Source organism: Macaca mulatta, chromosome X (assembly GCF_049350105.2).
Source record: "Macaca mulatta isolate MMU2019108-1 chromosome X, T2T-MMU8v2.0, whole genome shotgun sequence".
NCBI classification, from domain to species: Eukaryota; Metazoa; Chordata; class Mammalia; order Primates; family Cercopithecidae; genus Macaca; species Macaca mulatta.
Genome location: NC_133426.1, coordinates 21,925,399 through 21,946,458, shown reverse-complemented (window position 1 = coordinate 21,946,458; position 21,060 = coordinate 21,925,399). Strand labels below are relative to the sequence as shown.

Below are 21,060 nucleotides of genomic sequence, written 5' to 3'. Positions count from 1 at the left end.
TAGTTAAGACCATTAGAATCTGACAGTTCATCAGTATCCCAGGATGATGTTAAAGATAACACATTTAGGAGTTTTTCAATTACTAATCCAGGCCTTTCTACACACCTAAATGAATAATGACATTTTGAAATCAAAGAATTAGACTGGCTGTATTGCCAATATGCAGGAGCCCCTGAAAATTCACCAAAAAATTGGTGAAACGCTTCCATTTTCCACAGATTTTTTTTTAAAAAAAGAGTTGGAACTGATCTGAAGCAAATATTAAAGGGCAAGATTATACAGATCTGTGACTACCGTATTACATGTAGATGGTCATAGGGATACTGGAAATCATTTGCCGAAGTCATCAGATTTGAGTATTGGATTTAAGAAGTCTAAATCTAAAACTATTGAATAATTTAGATTGGGAATGAAACAGGATAGGTGGACTGAGAAATAATGTGATGACAGGAAAGAACCAAAGACAGTGGAGCAAATGGCTTTAAACCATTATCTATCATTTTTCAAAGCAGTTCTAAAGCCTTCTGCTTTTTTCCTTTGTGCTTTTGACTGGAGTCAGGGATAGGCAGGGGAGAGATTCAGCTTTAGGCCTACCTCTTAAAGTCAGTAACCGCCAGTGAATTCTTCAGGTGCATATTATAGGAAGGTTTGAAAGACAGAGATCAGGGATGGCCGGATGGAAACATAAGAGGGAGAAGTGGTAATCATCACTTAAGCCAAGGGAAAGCACGGGGGCTCAGAGTTTCTAGAAGCCAGGACAGAACAGGGACTTAAAAGGGAGAGTGGCAAGAGACTAGGGAGCATAAAAAGAGCCAGTCAAAGATCGAGAAATCAGAATATTAGCCAAGGTTAAAAAGTGGACCATGAAAAAAAATTGTAACCCATGGAAGCCAGGCTTGCAGTTATAATGGCATGAGAAGGTTGACAAATCATTTCTACAAAAACCAAGTATAAAACTGGACAACACTGTCAACAAACAGCCATTTTAGGAATCTGGGAATTGATCAAGGGGGAGCAATAAATTAAGCAAAATTTAATATTTAAAAACTGGTAGAGCTTGGCATTAACTAGAGCAGGCACTATGGCCTTTTTGCCTGAGACTACTCCTGTCCCTCCTAGCTCACTGAGACCTTAGATTTGTCAGAAAAAGGCTGGCTAAGGCTGGCTGGGAAATCAGCAGCTTTGCTGCCCCAGTGGGTAGACTCAACTGGGGGTGGGAGTGAAAAGCCACAGCTTTGTCAGATAAAATTGGCCAACATAGAGGATGAAGTAGAGCAAGAAGTTTGAAGAGAAACCTCAAGCAAGTGTCCTCCCTGCAGGAACACCAAACTGAACAACTAGCCACACAAACACACGCACGCACGTGCGCGCGCACAACACACACACACACATACACACACACACATGGCATCTTCATAAGAACCAAAATCCAGGTGAACAATCACAATACCTGGTTTTAACATCACATCAAGGAAAGAGGCACTGAAGAGGGTAGGAAAGCCAGTCCTGAACTGCCTACACCACCCTTCCCTTATTCCCCGGCAGCAGCAACATGGGCACAGAGAGAAAAATCTGTGTGCTTGGGGGAAGGAGAGCACAGTGATTGTGGGACTTTGCACTGGAACTCAGTGCTGTCCTATCACAGTGGGAAGAAACACAGGGCATATGATCACGTAAATTGATGCTAAAGAAGCATTTAATAAAATTCAACATCGTTTCAGGATAAAAACCCTGAAAAAACTGGGTATGGAAGGAATATACCTCAACACAGTAATAGCCATATATGACAGAGCCACAGCTAGTATCACACTGAATGGGGAAAAACTGAAAGCCTTTCCTCTAAGATCTAGACAAGACAAGGAGGCCCACTTTTACCACTGTTATTCAACATAGTACTAGAAGTCCTAGCCAGAGTAATCAGACAACAGAAAGAAATAAGGGGCATCCAAATTAGAAAGAAAGAAGTTGGCTGGGCACAGTGGCTCACGCCTGTAATCCCAACACTTTGGGAGGCCGAGGTGGGTGGATCATGAGGTCAGGAGATCGAGACCATCCTGGCTAACACGGTGAAACCCCGTCTCTACTAAAAAAAAAAAAAAAAAAAAAAAAATACAAAAAATTAGCTGGGCGTGGTGGCAGGCGCCTGTAGTCCCAGCTACTGGGGAGGCTGAGGCAGGAGAATGGCGTGAACCTGGGAGGCGGAGCTTGCAGTGATCAGAGACCGTGCGCCACTGCACTCCAGTCTGGGTGACAGAGCAAGACTCTGTCTCAAAAAAAAAAAAAAAGAAGAAAAGAAAAGAAAGAAAGAAGTCAAATTACCCCTGTTTGTAGACAATATGATCTTATATTTGGAAAAATCTAAAGACTCCACCAAAAAACTATTAAAATGATAAACAAATTGAGTAAAGTTGCAGGATACAAAATCAACATACAAATATCAGTAGCATTTCTATATTCTAAGAGAAAGCAATCTGTAAAAGAAGTCAAGAAAATAATCTCATTTACAATAGCTGCAAATGAAATAAAATACCTAGGAATAAACTTAGCCAAAGAAGTGAAAGGTCTCTACAATGAAAACTATAAACACGTTGATGCAAGAAATTGAAGAGGACACAAAAAAGTAAAGCTATTCCATGTTAATGGATAAGAAGAATCAATACTGTGAAAATGCCCATAGTACCAAAAGCAATCTACAGATTCACTGTAATCCCCATCAAAGTATCAATGACGTTCTTCACAGAAATAGAAAAAAAAATCCTAAAATTTATATGGAACCACAAAAGATCCAGAATAGCCAATGTTATCCTAAGCAAAAACAACAAAACTGGAGGAATCACATTACTTGACTTCAAATTATACTACAGAGCTATAGTAACCAAAATAGCATGATATTGGCATAAAAACAGACACATAGACACAAAGATCTGAATAGACATTTCTCAAATGAAGACATACAAAAGGCAAACAGGTATATGAAAAGGTGCACAACATCAATGATTATCAGAGAAATGCAAATCAAAAATTACAATGAGATATCATCTTACTCCAGTGAAAATGACTTTTATTCAAAAGACAGGAAAAAACAAATTCTGGTGAGGCTGTTGAGAAAAGAGAACCCTCAATACTCTGTTAGAGGGAATGTAAATTAGTACAACCACTATGGAGAACAGTTTGGAGGTTCCTCAAACAACTAAAAATAGGGCTACCTTACAGTCCAGCAATCCCACTACTGGGTATATACCTAAAAGAAAGAAAATCAGTATATCAAAGAGACATCTGCTCTTCCATGTTTATTGTAGAACTGTTTACAATAGCCAAGATTTAGAAGCAACCTGTGTGTTCATCAACAGACAAATGGATAAAGAAAATGTGGTACATATATAAAATAGAGTACTATTAAGCCACAAAAAAGAATGAAATCTTGTCATTTACAACAACATGGATGAAACTAGAGAATATTAAGTGAAATAAACCAGCCCCAGACAAACTTCACATGTTCTCACTTATTTGTGGGAACTAAAAATTAAAACAATTGAACTCATGGAGACAGAGAGTAGAATGAGGCTGAGAAGGGTACTGGGTCGAGGTAAGTGGGGATGGTTAATGGGTACAAAAATTTAGTTAGATAGAATGAATAAGATCTAGTATTTGATTGCATAACAGGGTGACTACAGTCAACAATTTATTATAGATTTAAAAATAACAATAAGTGTATAATTGGACTGTTTGTAACATAAAGAAAGGATAAATGCTTGAGGCTATGGATACCCCATTTGCCCTGATGTGGTTATTACACACTCCATGCCTGTATTGAAATATCTTATGTACCTCATAAATCTGTACACCTACTAGGTACCCACAATTTTTTTTTTAATTTTTGAATGACCAACTTAGTAAAAAACCAATGAGGAAAACCCAGTCAGAAATTTAAAAGAGAGATCCTGTAACTGACATAGTAATAGAAGAGCTGAATAAGTACTCCATACATCCCTGGCTGACTGGGAAACTAGGCACATGTGTAGGGAAGACCAGTGACGGCCTGGTGGAAGGTGAAATTGAAGGTGGACTGAGAACTGGCTGTAATTTTGAAGGTGCTCCCAACCCACACACAGAGCAACTGGCAGAGGGTAGAAACCCTGTAGACTCAAGGTGTTTGAGCACAAGCTCTGACCTAATCACTGAGCACTGAGCTATGTAGACACAGGGACAACCATTAGGAAGTGAGGCTAAAACCTACAAATAAGAGTTAAAAAACTGAGCAGAGACATCGACAGCTGCATACTACAGAGAAGATCTATTCTGCAGTATGTTAGGACAGTTACTTTTTTTTGTTTGCTTTTAAAAACCCCAGAAAAATAAATCAGAATCCAGAGTTGCTACAACATACTATCTAAACTGTCATTAGCAACAACAACAAAATGTTATGCAAAGGAAAAACTGTTAAAAAAAAAAAAAAAGCAATCAATAGAAACTAACTCCAGTTAGTTTGAGCCCAGATATTAGATTTAGCAAAGACTTGAAAGTGGCTATTATAGATGACTTTAAAGAATTAAAATAAATTTTATTCAAAGAATAAATAGAAAAATATGATGACAATGACTTAACAAAGAATTACAACAGAAAAATAGAAACTATAAAAAACAAATGGAAATTCTGGAGTTGTCAGCCATAACAAGGAATGAAATAATGGCATTCACAGCAACCTGGATGGAATTGGAGACCATTATCTTATGTAACTCAGGAATGGAAAACCAAACATTATATGTTCTCACTCCTAAGAGGGAGCTAAGCTATGAGGACACAGAGGAGTAAGAATGATACGATGGACTTTGGAGACCTGGGGAAAGGAGTGGGAGGGGGATGAGGAATAAAATACTACACACTAATATAGTGTACATGTAGACTGCTCAAGTGATGGGTGCACTGAAATCTCAGAAATCGCCACTAAAGAACTTATTCATGTAACCAACTACCACCTGTTCCCCCATGTAGGGAGACCCCCTGAAACTATTGCTATGGAATAAAAGATGAAATGCTCCTGATTATTGTAAATATAAAATTGCATGCAGGATTGTGTAAAGACAATGGCAGGTTGGACTGCCAGAATGAGCCAACAGTGCGTGATGTGCTTCCCCCTGCAGAGAGCCTGTGAATGGATATGTAGTCAGGGAGGTTTCACATCACCAAGATTCCTATCCCAGAAAAGCAGATGTTCATAGCTCTGGGAATGGAATATGACCCTCGTGGAGAGCCTATAAATGGATGCATGGGGGGCGCCTGTCCACATGGATAAGACAGGGCTATAAATGCCCTCATCTTGCTGCGGCTCTTCTAGGCCTCTTTAGGGTTAAGACATACTCCCTTCTGAGAAATTCTGGTCTAACCGGTTGTCTAACTTCACATCCTGTCTCTATGAATTGTTTGTAACCAGCCTTTGCTATAACTGTTACTGCTGATTAATATCTTGCTAATCATAGGTTATGGAAAGACTGTGTTTCTGTTTTAAGGCTCTGTTAGAAATTCCTGATGCACGCACTATATTGTAAATTCTTACCTCTGTATACTGTACTTCTGCATACAGAAGTTATGTAGAAGAATTACTTCATCCCCATGTGACCATCTCACCTCATAATCAAATGACCCTAAATCCCTCACCAACCTACCCCCGCCCTCACTAACTTAATAATAAATGCTGGCATATCCAGTGCATTGTTGGCACCGCGGGACCAGAAGGCAGTGACCCCCCTGGACCCAGCTTTCACTATCTTGTGTGTGTCTATTATTTCTCGACCTGCTGATCCCGCCTGGAAAGAGAGAGCCCCGTTGCATTGTGGGCTGCTGGCCAGATCCCGCAATACCCCCAAAACCTATTGAAATAAAAACTAAGTTTAAAAATAATAATACAATTAAATTTAAAAAGAAATTCTGGAGTTGAAAACAGATCAATAGACATCATCCAATCTGGAGAAGAGAGAGAAAAAAAGCATTGGAGAAGTGGGCCTTAGCACAACAGAATCCAGTCCCAGGAATCGAAAGCAGCAGCAGACAGAACAAAATGTGATCCAAACCTAAGCTGAAGAATTTCTCAGTTGTAAGCCTTTTATTTTCCTGTAAAATGGGGATAACAGTATCTATACCATGCCAAAGTCCTATGAGGATAAAATGAATTAAAAATTGTAAAGCACTTTCTGGTACGATGTAAACAAATAATAATTGTTAGCTGCTACCATCATCATTGTCATCATCACTGACATTTTGCTAAGGGAAGAAATCATAGCTGGTGGGCCCTGGGCCTAAAAGTACCTAAGGAAACCCTCCTATCTGTAGGAAAAACTCCTATAGGCAGCTGAGAGGAAGGCAAATAAACCATAACTGCTATTAGATAAAAACAATATAGCTATCAGTTCTTTGATAGGCATTACCTCAACAAATATTTTCTAGTTGCTTCTATACATTTACTTTGTCGTTTCTAATCATAGGGTTTTTTTAAAGTATTTATTCTTTAAGATCTTCGAAAGTTACTACATGAATGTAAAAATCCAGAGAAATTTTTCCCTCTCTATATATTCATAACTAGATCTAGAAATAACTTTAATGTTTGCATCCTAATAAGCCTTCTCTTGATACGTGTTGATGCTAGAAATGGGGGACCTGTAATTAGACTTAAGATCTGAATCACATAATATAAAAAATAAGAGTTGGCAAAACATGACACAGATTTTGCTAAAACAAGTTAACTGGCAAGCCAGCTACTCTGACTTGAGGGGAATTACAAAGTTTAATCTAAAGAGACTCCGCTTCTCACCAATGTATTTATCTATTTAACTTTTTTTTAATACTCACTCTGTTTTTGGAACGGCTTTTCTTAGCCAGAAGAAATCAGACTGTGCTAAATACTTGCGAGTTTGTAGGACGTTGCCAAAGTAGTCGGATTCTGAAAACTTGATCTGAATAAAACAAACCACAACATCATTGTTCTAAGTAAAGATAAAAGATGGCTCTAAAACATTCTTCAGCATAGGAAGGAGCAACTAGCAGAGAAGCTGCAGCAGTCACAGCCTCTGTCCGCTGTCATCAGTTAACCCAGAATTCACAAAGCCATGACATTTAGTCTCAGTGATTTTCTTTTAACGTAAAAACTTCAAAAATCAATACAGTCATTTCTGGATCACAGTAAAAACATAAGAGAAGCTGCAGTCATTTACAATGCATTCCATTTACATTCTAATTGAAAAATCTACTTTAACCTTTACAAAACATATTATCTTTGGTTTGAAATTTCTTGGCTCACAAGTCCTTGATCTTTTTTAAAATGTGTACTTTATTTATTTGTCACATAAGTTTTTTTTAGTAACATGCAGTTTAGTTGGCTGAAAACTCATTTAGCTTACAGACAATGATTTAGTCAAATAATTGGTAGTTGTTCATAAAGGAAAAAAATAAATGTGATTCAGGGACCTATTTTCTACCATAAGCACAATGAAGTCACCAGAATAATTATTAACAGAATGTATCTGTTAACACTCAAAAAGTCTCTGGTCACTAAATATTAATGAAATTACAGAGGCAAATCATAGATTATAGCTTGCATGGGAACACCGGAAGTTGGTACCAGCTCACAACAATGTTGTCTATTAAGACAGGGAAACAGGTATAATTGATTTTTTCGTTCCTTTTCTTGTTTTGGAAGGAGAATGGCAGACAGTTTCCATTCTATAGGCACTCCATCTACAAAACTAGCAATACCTAACCTAGCTGTTTATTGTAAATAAGATCTGTGGAGCTGTTAATGTAGTGGTGTGTAGTGACCTCCAGTGCTTTGGTTTTTAAATATATTACTATGGAAATTAAGAAAAATGCACATTTGAATAAGGAAATAACCAAAGGTAACCAAATTCTTAACTGTAATTTTTATAACTTTAATAGTCTTTTAAAAGCAAAAAGTAAAATATGCATGTATATGAAACCCACAGGCATTACATTATAGATATGAATGTATATATGCAATTTGATGGTAATAGGCTTGACAGTCACCTATTTGTGGACCAATGTCTGGCTCACATTTAGCTCCTCCCTAACACAGAGTGGGTACTCATGTCTGTGGAGAAGTTTTTGTTAACGAGTCATCTTAACAATCTTTCCAGGAGACCAAGCCAAAATATAAAGGAAGGAGTAGAATAACCGAAGGCACATGGACAAAGGCAGAAATAAAAGTATTGATTCCTGGCATCGTCTGTGTTCTGCTTGGCCAACAAATTATAAAGCTATGACTTTAAATTGTACCTCAAACTGCTTGCACGGAGAAGAGGGGCTGATAACAAATTGTGGTATATTCACATAATGAAAGGCAATACAACAGTTTAAATGATTGTTCTGTATGCATGAACATGAAATAATCTTAAAAATTATGCAGAGTGAATAAGGTAAGTTATATCTATGAGGAAATTTAAAGTTTTTAAACATGAAAAACAACACTGTATGCTGTTTATGGACATATGCCTATGTAGCAAAAGCATAAAGAAAGGCATGGGAACAACAATAATAAGACTGAACTCAAGGTAGTGTTTATATGCAGAGATGGAGATAGACACAGAGGAAGGAGATTAGATCAAGGAAGATTACAGACAGAATTTCAAACGCATCTCTTTCATTCATTTAAAATGTGTGTGTGCAGGTACAAAGCTAATATGGCAGTATGTTTAATATGTGCTAAAATAGATGTGTTCAAATTATTTTACTCATGTTCCGACATTTGAAATGTTTCAAAATAAAAAGAAATCATATATATAAATATATATATATATATATATATATTTTTTTTTTTTTTTTTTTTGGAGACAGAGTCTCACTCTGTCACCCTTGGACACCTAGAGTGCAGAGATGAAATCTCAGCTCACTGAAACCTCCACCTCCACCTCCCAGGTTCATTCGAGTCTTGTGCCTCAGCCTCCTGAGTAGCTGGTATTACAGACATGCACCACCATGCCCAGCTAATTTTTATATTTTTAGTACAGATGGGGTCTTGCCATGTTAGCCAGGCTGGCCTTGAATTCCTGGACTCAAGTGATCCGCCCGCCTTGGCCTCCCAAAGTGCTGGGATTACAGGTGTGGGCCACCACGCTGGCCAAAATCTTATAATTGATTGTATTTTAAGATAAAGGTTTATTTTAGCCTGAGAAGAAACAGAGTAAGCACCTTGTTATAGAAAGCAACCTTACTAGCAATCCTAAGACATTCCCAGATCATATGGTTAAAAGATGTGTCCACTGTTCAACCCTTTGCCTTTTTCAGCTTTTGTTTCCAAGATAGCTCTACCAAAACCTTCAGAATATGATTGTAACTGATAGAAAATTCAGGTATGTTCTCAGCTTCAGAACACATTCTGGGAAATTCTCTCAGAGGAATTTCCTTCAAAAATACTGACTTTTTAAAAATAATATCAGTGGGGTTAGTTTTTGCTTTTAGAAAGCTTGCTAATTGTGATACTTTCATTACTGTTCCATCTAAAAAACAAAATCCCTTGACATTCAGGTTGGTCTACAGACATTAAACAGAAAGCCATCTCAAAACTTTCTAAAGGGCCAGGCGCAGTGACTCATACCTATAATCCCAACACTTTGGGAGGCTGAGGCTGGCGGATCACTTGAGGTCAGGAGTTCGAGGCCAGCCTGGCCAACATGGTGAAACCCCACCCCTACTAAAAATATGAAAATTCACCAGGTGTGGTGGCACATGCCTGTAATCCCAGCTACTCGGGAGACTGAGGCAGAAGAATCACTTGAACCCGGGAGGCGGAGGTTGCAGTGAGCCGAGATCTTGCCACTGCACTCCAGCCTGGGCGATAAAGCGAGACTCTGTCTTAAAAAAAAAAAAAAAAAAAAAACTTGTAAAGAAGAAAAGGGTCCCAAGTCTAAAAATACTTTAGATAAGTAAGGACCTACCAGAACCCTGAAAATAATTGGGGGAAACAAAACTCAGAGGTAATTAATTACAATTTGCCATAGCTTATCTATGTTTAGAAAGATAATTTAAAAATTGTTTTCATTATTAAGTTGAGAGTATTAGCCTGGTTTAATTATCTATTCCATTTATTTAATGGAAATCACAAGTAATAGAGGACAGGTCTTACTTCTTTTCCTTGAGACAGGTTAAGTGTTTGGGGGTAGGCAGGGGCCAGTCACTTTCTAAAATGCACTTTTCCATAATCTCCTTAGCCCTGTTTCCCATCTATTATGGAATTTGGCAAAGCTACACTGTCCAAGTCATTTGGCTCTGACTCCAATGTTATTTTCATTGGTCTTAATAAGTAAACCAATGATTCAAGGACAAACTAAGATTGAGGATGGGAGTAGAAGCAGTGATTAAATAAATCATGACACAACTTACTTGAAATGCTATACAACTGTTAAAATAATGGTAACAAAGGCTATAAAGACAGTAACAAAACAATATGTTAACTGTAAAGGTTGGTATACCAAATTATATATAAACATCAATTACAGCTGTACAGAAATAGAGAAAAACAAATTAATAAACTGTAACAGAAGTATATATATATATATATATTATTATACTTTAAGTTCTAGGGTACACGTGCACAACGTGCAGGTTTGTTACATATGTATATTTGTGCCTTGTTGGTGTGCTGCACCCATCAACTCGTCAGCACCCATCAACTCGTCATTTACATCAGGTATAACTCCCAGTGCAATCCCTCCCCCTTCCCCCCTCCCCATGATAGGCCCCGGTGTGTGATGTTCCCCTTCCCGAGTCCAAGTGATCTCATTGTTCAGTTCCCACCTATGAGTGAGAACATGCGGTGTTTGGTTTTCTGTTCTTGTGACAGTTTGCTAAGAATGATGGTTTCCAGCTGCATCCATGTCCCTACAAAGGACACAACTCATCCTTTTTTATGGCTGCATAGTATTCCATGGTGTATATGTATATATATTATGTAGCAATATTATGAGTGTGTTTTCTCTATTTCCCAAATTTTCTGCCAAAACCTTCAGAATGTGATTGTAACTGATAGAAAATTCAGATATGTTATTGGGCTCAGAATACTTTCTGGGAAATTTTCTCCGAGGAATTTCCTTCAAAAATATTAACTTTTAAAAAATATTATCAGTGGGATCAGTTTTTACTTTTAGAAGACTTGCTAATTGCAATAATATTTTGATAATTTTAAATATTTCAAAAGGCCCTTGGATGAGAAAAAGAATTGAAGCCCAGCAACTATTAGGAAAGTTCTGTTTGTTGTAGAAGTAGAAACAAGAATGAATTCACATGAATATTTTAAAGCCGCTTGTAATCTCCAAAATGAAAAACTTAAATTCGGCAAGAGACAATACTTGGCTCAAAAGCCTCTTGTCCTTTCAGTTACTGGAAAAAGTCTAGGTCAAGTTGATCACTTTCAATCAATTCCATCTCTTGACTTTTCGATTGCGTGACCTTTGGGGAATTAATTGGGACTCTTGTGTCATTTCCTAGGAATAGCTGTCCTGATCATAAAATTCAGCAGAGCCTACATTTCTCTTCTTGAATATCCTATCCCAGATCCACAGACTAAATGGAAGAATAAAGTTATTACCACCACCACCACCCCAAAGATGGGGAACCTGTAAGCGCATAACAAGGAAACATGTTCAGCTTCTCTGTAGGATAAGTACATGTTTATAAGACAGTACATAGGAATGCAAATGATCTGTAGTATAGCCCTCGGCCTACATGTAAGAACAGGCAGATGAAAAATACTGAAGCACTAATTGTGGTACTTTCCTTACTGTGCCAGTAGGATGTGTAAATTCTAGGACACCTTTCATTTAATTTAAATCCATTTAAAGATACTCAGAGATATATCCAAATATCTATTAGAAAGATTTTGTGTTAGGCAACCAAAGAATTTTCTGAATACTTAATGGAATTTGTATTTCATATCTACATGTTCCCTTATTCAAACAACAAATCAATATGCAAGATGGGTGTGTTTAGATGGCTTTGCCCAAAAGTAATGTGTGTCTGTACATGTAGACATACTTATTATGTTGGTGCAAAAGTAAGTGCAGTTTTTGGCATTAAAAATAATGACAAAAACCACAATTACTTTTGCACCAACCTAATATATACTGGGATGATGTTCAAAATGTTTAATAATCCACATATACAGTGTACCATGGAGGATGCAATTCCCACAAACAGCTATGTGAAGGTGGGTCTGAGGGAGTTCCAGCCAGCACACTAGCACTGGAACCAGATATCCCACCTCCACACTGGGGCTGGTCTTGGTCTGCTCTGATGAGTGGAACAGTCTGGATAAAGGCCAATGTGAGAGAGTTACAGAGGTCTGGCTGGAAGGCTGAGGGGCACCAGGGTGCCCCACCTCCAATGCCCACCCTTAGCTCTCCAGTGCCATGACGGCCAGGGGTCCCTTGAAAGAGCTGAGTGCAATGTTTTTTGTTAACAAATAGTAAATAATTATTTTAATATTTTAACAACCTCTTTTTCTGCAGCATTCCATCTGAATATCACCTCACTCTTGCATAGTAGCACTGTTTGTCATGTACACACACACACACACGCACATACACACTAGCTTTTCACTGGCCAAAGCAGACCAGACCCACCCCAGAGAATCTTACATAGGTTCACATATCTGCATATCCCTATATGCACATTATATGTATATATGTGTGTATCACTCACCAGAAACTTTGGCCTCTGAAACATTTCTCATTTCCAATTCTCCTAAGTAAATGGAGGCCAGCCATGATTCTGACTTTAGTCCTTACTGCAATTCTCCATTGGCTTTCACAAGAATGAGTAATGTCCTTAATTGTGCTGGTTATTTACCTATAGTTTTTCAGCTACGTGCTGCCTACCCTTTCACTCTGTTCCGTAATGCTGGGGACTGGAAATCTGAAAACTGTTTCCCAAGCTCCTTTGCCAATTACCTTCCTGCAAATAGGAGGCGCTAGAGGAAATCAGTGGGTTGCAGGAGAGAAAAGGGTGCTGTGTTGCCGCCTCTCACTCTCTCTCCCCATCTACTCCCTCCCTTTTCTTTTTCTGACAGTGACTCTGGAAGAATCTTCAGTTCCTCCTGCAAAGCTCAGCTCTGGAGTGGCAGTTCTCCTCTACTCTGCTAAGTGACGGGACCATCACCTCCTCCCTTCTGTGACCCTAGACACAGGAGTAGCAGCTGCTTTCTAAAGTTACTAATCTGTGGTTTATCTCATTTTTCCCTCTTCTTGCCTTCCAACATATTTCATGTATTAAACTCACTGTTTAAAATACCTAGTGTGCTTTTTGCTTTCCTCGCTAATATTGAAATATTTCCAAAATTGGTAGAAACTCACTGCTTGAATCTATTTCTATTAAGAATCAACGAAATGGAATACTTTATTAGGCTGATTTGAAAACGGGCCGATGCCTACCTATTTAGGCTAATAGGCTTTCCTGCATGTTGATGGGGATTCAAATAAAGGGCATTTTATTTCTTCTTGTTCTTTTCCAAAACTGCAGGATTGTTATTCAGAAATGCTTTGCTGAGTACCTCAGTTTACCTTGTCATCCTTAAAGAAAAAAATTTGATTCTTTTGCATATTTACCTCTTAATTCTATCTCATTTGCTTTTATTTCCACATGAGCCCAACTTCCATTTTCAGCATTTTTCCTTGACCTTCATCTGATCCATCAGGTAATTTCGCTCCTCTTTCCTTTTGCATTTGTGCCTGATGAATCATATCTCCACCTGTCTCCAATGCAGCATGCTGTTTTTCATTTGTAACAGCCTCTATGCTCAGAGCTCGTATTACCAGAAATTTCTCACAGGAGTCCTTATCCACATGTTTCTTAAAACTGAAAACAGTCTCATTGTGTACCAGGAATACTTCAGTCTATTTGCTATTGCCCTCAGTGACAATACTGCAATGTCATCCTTTACCTTTTAGGGTGGGTTTTATTCATTTCATCTATCAGTGATATGATCTGGCTCTGTGAGAGTCACGGGAGTAGCACAGCTGCTACTCCTGTGTCTAGTGTCACAAAACGGAGGAGGTGATGGTACCGTCACTTAGAAGAGTAGAGGAGAACTGCCACTCCAGAGCTGAGCTTTGGAGGAGGGACTGAAGCCATTGTCAGAAAAAGAAAAGGGCAGGGATTGAGGGGGAGAGAAAGTGAGAGAGCCCAAATCTCTGTAATCCCCATATGTCAAGGAAGGGAGATGAATGAATCATGGGGGCAGTTTCCCCCATGCTGTTCTCATGATAGCGAGTTCTCACAAGTTCTGACGGTTTTTAAAGTGGCAGTTTTTTCCTGAACTCTCATTCTTCCCTCCTGCCGCCTTGTGAAGAAGGTGCCTGTTTCCCCTTCACTTTCTGCCATGATTGTAGGTTTCCTGAGGCCTCCCCAGCCATGTGGAACTGTGAGTCAATTAAACCTCTTTCCTCTGTAAATTATCCAGTCTCAGGTATTTCTTTATAGCAATGTGAAAATGGACTAAAACCATCGGTTTCTGAATACAAATGTCTTTTTACTTCGTGTACCTGGAATTTTTTTCACTGTCAGGTTTTTAAACTGTTAAAACTCTTGGGTGTAATTGTGTCTGTTTTGGCAATGAGTCAGATGAAAGCCATTTCTTCAAAGAAGTGATTAAAAATCTTGGTGTGTAACCGCTTCAGTTCAGGCCCCAGAGAAACAAAGAAGCATAGCCAACATGGCATCCTGTTTGGCATCTGGTTTCTTTTCACAAAAGATATTGCATTCAATGGGTCCTTAAATTTGGGGCTCTCAACTTAGCAACAGAATGCCAACAAAACTTGATCAACTAAATATTGTGAGTAAGCCTTAAGTGCTACCTTATTCGATTAAAGCTTGAGACTGCTCCATCTGTATACCCTTTTAAATCAATTTGAGGGACCTGGACAGTGTATGAGTTAATTCATGAGGACTTTTTCAAACCAAAATGTCCACTACCACAAGTGTGAATTGAGGATGTCATAGCTAACACTTACATTGTGCTGATTGTATGCTCGGGTTCATTCTAAACACTTTAAATATGTTAACTTATTTGATCCTCCCAGAAATGCTATATGGGAGGGATATCACCTTCATTCTTCAGATGAAGAAAGGCACAGAGAGGATACATAACCTACCCTAGGTAACACGGTAGTACATGGTAGACTGGGGGTTTTACTCCAGGCACTTTGACTCCAGGGTCCCTATTTATAACCTCTACACCAAACTGTCTCTCAAACCTTCTCATCCACATCCTGACTCAGAATATGTACCAATTGTATGGAGTTACCCAGGTTCTCCTGCTAAGGTACTTTGTGCCCTGGTGATATTCTTCTTACAGCAACAGCAGGTTAACCTGTGGTTTATCTATTTTCCCTTTTCTTGCCTTCCAACCTATTTCCCGTATTAAATTCCCTGTTTAAAATACCCAGTGTGCTTTTTGCTTTCCTGTAAATTCACGCTGCAGTCTATTTCTATTAAGGATCAATGAAATGGAATATTTTATAAGGCTGATTTGAAAATGGACCACAGATGGTCCATATTAAAGCTCCCTTTTATAGGGAGTAGGCTATACTCTGTGTCAGAGTATTATGCCAGGTGTTTTTACGTTTATATAATCTCATCTAATCTTCCCAACAATACTAAGACTTGATTATGATATTTCCAGTAGCCAGATAACCAAAGGGACGCTAACTGAAGTTAAGTAACCTACACAGGATGAAACAGCTAGTCAGTGGAAGAAGCAGAATTCAAACCCAGGCCCATGATACTGGAGCCTGTGCTCTTAACTGTTTGATAATATGGCCTTCCCTCTGCTCTTCTTCCAACAGCTCTGGTCACACTGCCCCCACCAAGTCTCCACCCTGACGCTTCTGTTCCTCCAGCACAGCTGCCTAAAAAGGACCCTCAAGAACCCCTTCTCTGATTACAGGCAGAGCTTCCTGAGCCCAGATTTCAGTCCTGGCTCTGAAACTCTGTGTGCAACTGAGGAGCTCACTTAAATTATTGAGTCTCTATGTCCTTTTCTGCAAAATGGGAATGAACATCATCTATTTCACAGAATCACTGAAGGAATTAAAAGTTAATGTACATGAATATGTCAAGTGCTTCAACATTTTTAGTTATGATAATAATAATGGAATTTTCAGCATCATCAAAACAAAATAAGATAGACTGTCTGAGTTTTAGGATGCTATGAGGCATAATTATTTTCTTCCAGAGCAACTGTATCAATATTTTGGGAGGCTATATCTTAGAGCCCAATGGAGGAAGAATCTAATTAATGCTTTCTCTCACTTTTGAATAGTCTTGTAAAATTTTGATGCTCGTCTCCAAAGCTGGGATTGCTTTCAGATATGCCACTTGTTGAGCCACAATTTCAGGAAAGAGCTATACCTCAGAAGCATAGTTACTTAAAGAATTTCAAAAGACTACGTTTTCAAGACAATCTAGTGAATGGTAAAAACAGGTTTTTTAAATGAGGAAGAAAAATCGTTTATCAGAACTATTTGTAGGAGAGGAAATAACAGTCGTTGTGATTAGAAAGGCCTATAATTAATATACCTACCGGAAAATACATGTCCAAAAATATTGGAATAAAAAAGAATTATGACTATTTTTCATCAGTAACTTACTGCAAATACACAATCCAATTCACAATAAATTACAGAGTCATATGTATATGCACTTAATTTGCCAAAACACTCATAAAGTTTAATGAAGTTAAGTCCCAGTAGGCAGATTTATTACTATTCATTTAATATGAATGAAGCAAATAAAAAGTGTTTAACAACAAACATGATGCATTTGCCATTAGAACATGCTCACTAATTGTAAAATACTCAATTTGCTTAATTCTTTCTTTTATGATCAAATTAGGCCAAACCCAAGTCCATTTGTTTTATGGTACCCACTCAGCTATGCATCGTTTCTGACACTTTCTTTATTTTGAATCTGCCCTAAATCTTGTGATCTGCCTGGCATATTCAGGCTCATATCTAGCCAAGGAATTAATCAAAAGTTGGTGTTTTCTGGCATCACCAGTTTTAATTGCTTGGACTTGGGTTAGTTGAAAGGCACAAGGCCAGTAAAACTTGCCAGGGGAAAAAAAAAAAAGTACAATAAATATAGCACTTACTGCTTTGAGGTCTTCATTAACATGAGTATCATTCATTATAAAGTCTGGATAGCCAACTTTTGCCAAAACAGCTCTCGCCTATAAAAAGGAAAAAGAAAAATAATGTCAGAGTTTCAGCACTTAAATCATTAATAATCACAAGATGTAGAAATGTGCCCTTCATCTGAAAACTCCATTTACTGAATATCTACTATATGCAAGCCACTGTGAAGGGCAAAAGTAGATAGATATATACTGAAAGACCTCGGTATACTAAAAATGTAGTGAATGTAGCAAATAACTGTCCAGTACAATGTAAACAAAATAAAAATTTTCACAGAAATAGACAATATTGTTATCAAAGTCCAGAGCAGAGACTGTTTCTGCATGGAGAAAATGCTTAATGGAGAAGGTGACTGAATCGAGTCTTAGAGAATGGTTAGGATTTCAAAATGTAGAGCTAGAAGAACATTCCAGGAGAAGAAACAGGGGCAAAGATGGAGGCAAAAATATGTACAAACCATACATCTGATAAAGGGTTAATATCCAAAATATATTTAAAACTCAACTCAATATCAATAAAGCAAATAACCTGGTTAAAAAATGGGGAAAGGAGGTCGGGCACAGTGGTTCATGCCTGTAATCCCAGAGCTTCGGGAGGCTGAGGAAGGAGGATTGCTTGGGGCCAGGAATTCAAGACCAACCTGGGCAATGCAGTGGGACCCTGTCTCTACAAAAATAAAAAATAAAAATAAGCCGGGCATGGTGGCACCTGCCTATAGTTCCAATTAGTTGGGAGGTTGAGGCAGGAGGATCACTTGAGCCTGGGCGGTAGAGGCTGCAGTGAGCTATGATCACATTACTGCACTCCAGCCTGGGTAACAGAACAAGAACCTGTCTCAAAATAAATAAATAAATAAGTAATTAAAAAGGGAAAATAAAATGAAAATACATTTGTCAAAAGAAGACATACAAATGGTCAACATATTTTTTTAATGATCCACATCATTATTCATCAGGGAAATAAAAATTAAAAACACAATGAGATATTACCTATCACCAGTTAGAATGGCAATTATCAACAAGACAAGAGATAGTAAGTGTTAGCAAGGGTGTGGAGAAAAGGCAACTCTTGAGCACTGTTGATGGCAATATAATTTGATACAGTCACTGTGAAAAACACTATGGAAGCCAGGCGCGGTGGCTCACGCCTGTAATCCCAGCACTTTGGGAGGCCAAGGCGGGCAGATCACAAGGTCAGGAGATCGAGACCATCCTGGCTAACACGGTGAAACCCCGTCTCTACTAAAAATACAAAAAAAACAGATTACCCGGGCATGGTGGCGAGCACCTGTTGTCCCAGCTACTCAGGAGACTGAGGCAGGAGAATGCCGTGAACTCAGGAGGCGGAGCTTGCAGTGAGCCGAGATCACGCCACTGCACTCCAGCCTGGGCGACAGAGTGAGACTCTGTCTCAAAAAAAAAAAAAAAAAAAGAGAGAGAAAAGAAAAACGCTATGGGGGTTCCTCTAAAAATTAAAAATATATCTGCCATACGAAGCAGTAATCCTACTTCTGGGGATATAGCCAAAGGAAATGAAATCAGTACGCTAAAGAGATATCAGCGCCTCCATGTTCACTGAAGCACTATTCAAAATAGCCAAGATATGGAATTAGCCTAAATGTCTATCGACAGAGGAATGGATTAAAAATGTAGTATATATACACAATGGAATACTATTCAGCTTTAAAAAAGAAGAAAATCCTGTCACTTGTGACAGCGTGGATGAACCTGTAGGACTTCATGCTAAGTGAAATAAGCTAGGCACGGAAAGGCAAATACTGCATGATCTCATTCATGTGGAATTTTAAACAGTCAGACTCATAGGAGACAGTATAGTAGGATGGTGGTTACCAGGGGTGGAGGAATGGGTTAGGGAGTTGGTCAAAAGATACAAAATTTCAGTTAGATAAGAGGAATAAGTTTAGGAGATGTATTGTACAACAGAGTGACTATAGTTAATAACAATGTATCGTACACTTGAAAATGGCTAAGGGAGTAGATTTTAAATGTTATCACAAAAATGATAAATATATGAGGTGATGGATATGTTAATTTATCCATTCTCTAATGTATACATGTATCAAAACATCATGTTGTACATCATATATATATATAATTTTGTCAGTATATATATGTAGTCAGCTTAAATACATAAAAATGAAAAAAACTACAAGGAGATAGCAAACACACACGATAATGGCATATTGAAGAGAGGGCGAGTAATTTAATGTAGCAGGACTATAAGTACATGAGGATGGAGAGCAGAAAATAAGGCAGGAAAATTGGCCTGGGGTCAGATCACAGGGATTCCTGAGTGCCATGTTAACAAGCCTAAATTTTATTTTACAGCTAAGAGAGAGCTAAATATGTTTAGCATGGGAATAAAAGGAGATGAGTCTTGCTTCAGGAAGATTATCTTTGCAACATTGTGAAAGATGGCCAGGATGCCAGGAAGATTGGAGGCAGTGGTCTAGAATAATTTAAGATACATCATAATGTCGTAACCATCATTTAGATAGACAAAGGTACTAATGATCCTCTGTGTTTTATAACAGATAGGGTATAAATGGAACCTCAAGAGCAGAGATTTGCAAAATATGGTCCCTGGGCCAAATCCAGCTACCCTACCCCTGTTTTTATAAATAAAGTTTTATTGGAACATAGGCACACTCATTTGTTTACCTGTCATCTATGGCTGCTTCTGCAGTACAGTTGTAGAGTTGAATAATCGGGTCAGACACCCTGTGGCCCACAAAGCCTCAAATATTTTATCTGGCCCTTTCTAGAAAAAGTTCGTCAACCCTTGCTTTAGAGAAACTTCACAGTTCCATGTGAAAAATTTCTCTCTCCCTTCCCCAGATTCTGGGTTTCGTAAAAGCAAAAGACAAGCTTACAAGTACACTGTCAGGGCTCTGACCAGATTCCGTGGGATCCCTTTTATAACTTCTGTGCCTCCCTCCAGCATCTGGTTTTCTTTTCTAATGGACAACACCTGAGACTTTTTGAAGGCCTGCCCTAGGAGCTACTAGAGCTCCTTGCCTGCAATCAAAAACAGCTAGTTCCTGGGAGTTTATTTGCTTTCTACCCACCCTGCCTGCACCTGCACCTGCACCTGCACCTGCACCTGCACCTGCACCTGCACCTGCACCTCCGCCTCCGCCTCCGCCTCCGCCTCCGCCTCCGCCTCCGCCTCCGCCTCCGCCCAAGCGGCCCTAAACAGCAATATGAAAGCACAGCCCCCTTGCCTCAATTCAGGATAAACTCTGAGGTATAATTTGTACTTCCAAAGTTCCCTGCAGGATCAGACTAGTTCTGAGATGTCTCCTGAAATTGGACTCTCACCCCTCCCTGTCTTGCTTCTCCCATTCCCTTACTGATTTCTCCTGGGAGTATTTGTTTAGTAAATCACTTACACAGGAATTCTCATCTCCAGATCTGCCTCCAGATGACCTAACGTAAGACCTAGGCAACCCCAAACACATTGGTTTTTTCCCAGCAAAGCCGCAAAGCAAAACCAGTGACCTTTGGACGCTGCTCTTGGCAACGAGTTCTTTCCTTTAGTCCCTTTCAATTTTCCTCACTCAAGAAATAAACAGAATAAGATAGTACAGTTTCCTTATTTTCCTTGAAATAATTCAAATATTAAATATCAGCAGAATCCTGAAACTCAAGACTTAGGATTTTACAAGGGCTGTAAGACATAGTCATAATGGGTTTTGCTGTTTCAGAGACTCAAGTATAGCACAGATCAAATTATACCTTCAAAACCCTGTGAGTTACACACACTAAAAGCTTGATGTGACCCAGATAGCAGATAACTAGAGGTTACAACTCTACCCCCAACACCAAACTAGTTCGTATGTCTACAG

The 21,060-nt window shown here is 38.7% G+C and overlaps 1 protein-coding gene across 3 annotated transcripts in view; it reads right to left on the bottom strand.

The window, feature by feature from the left end:
- PHEX (phosphate regulating endopeptidase X-linked) overlaps positions 1-21,060 on the bottom strand; it is a 227,400-nt gene that overhangs the window by 67,669 nt on the left and 138,671 nt on the right. For all 3 annotated transcript variants that reach the window (XR_013412723.1, XM_077988390.1, XM_001087261.5), the window contains 2 exons: positions 17,150-17,227; positions 6,844-6,947 (listed from right to left, as the gene is read on the bottom strand). Coding sequence is in view for 2 of the 3 variants with exons in the window: in XM_077988390.1 (XP_077844516.1) it covers positions 6,844-6,947; positions 17,150-17,227 (182 nt within the window). In the remaining variant the exon portion in view is untranslated. The remainder of the gene's footprint in view (positions 1-6,843; positions 6,948-17,149; positions 17,228-21,060) is intronic.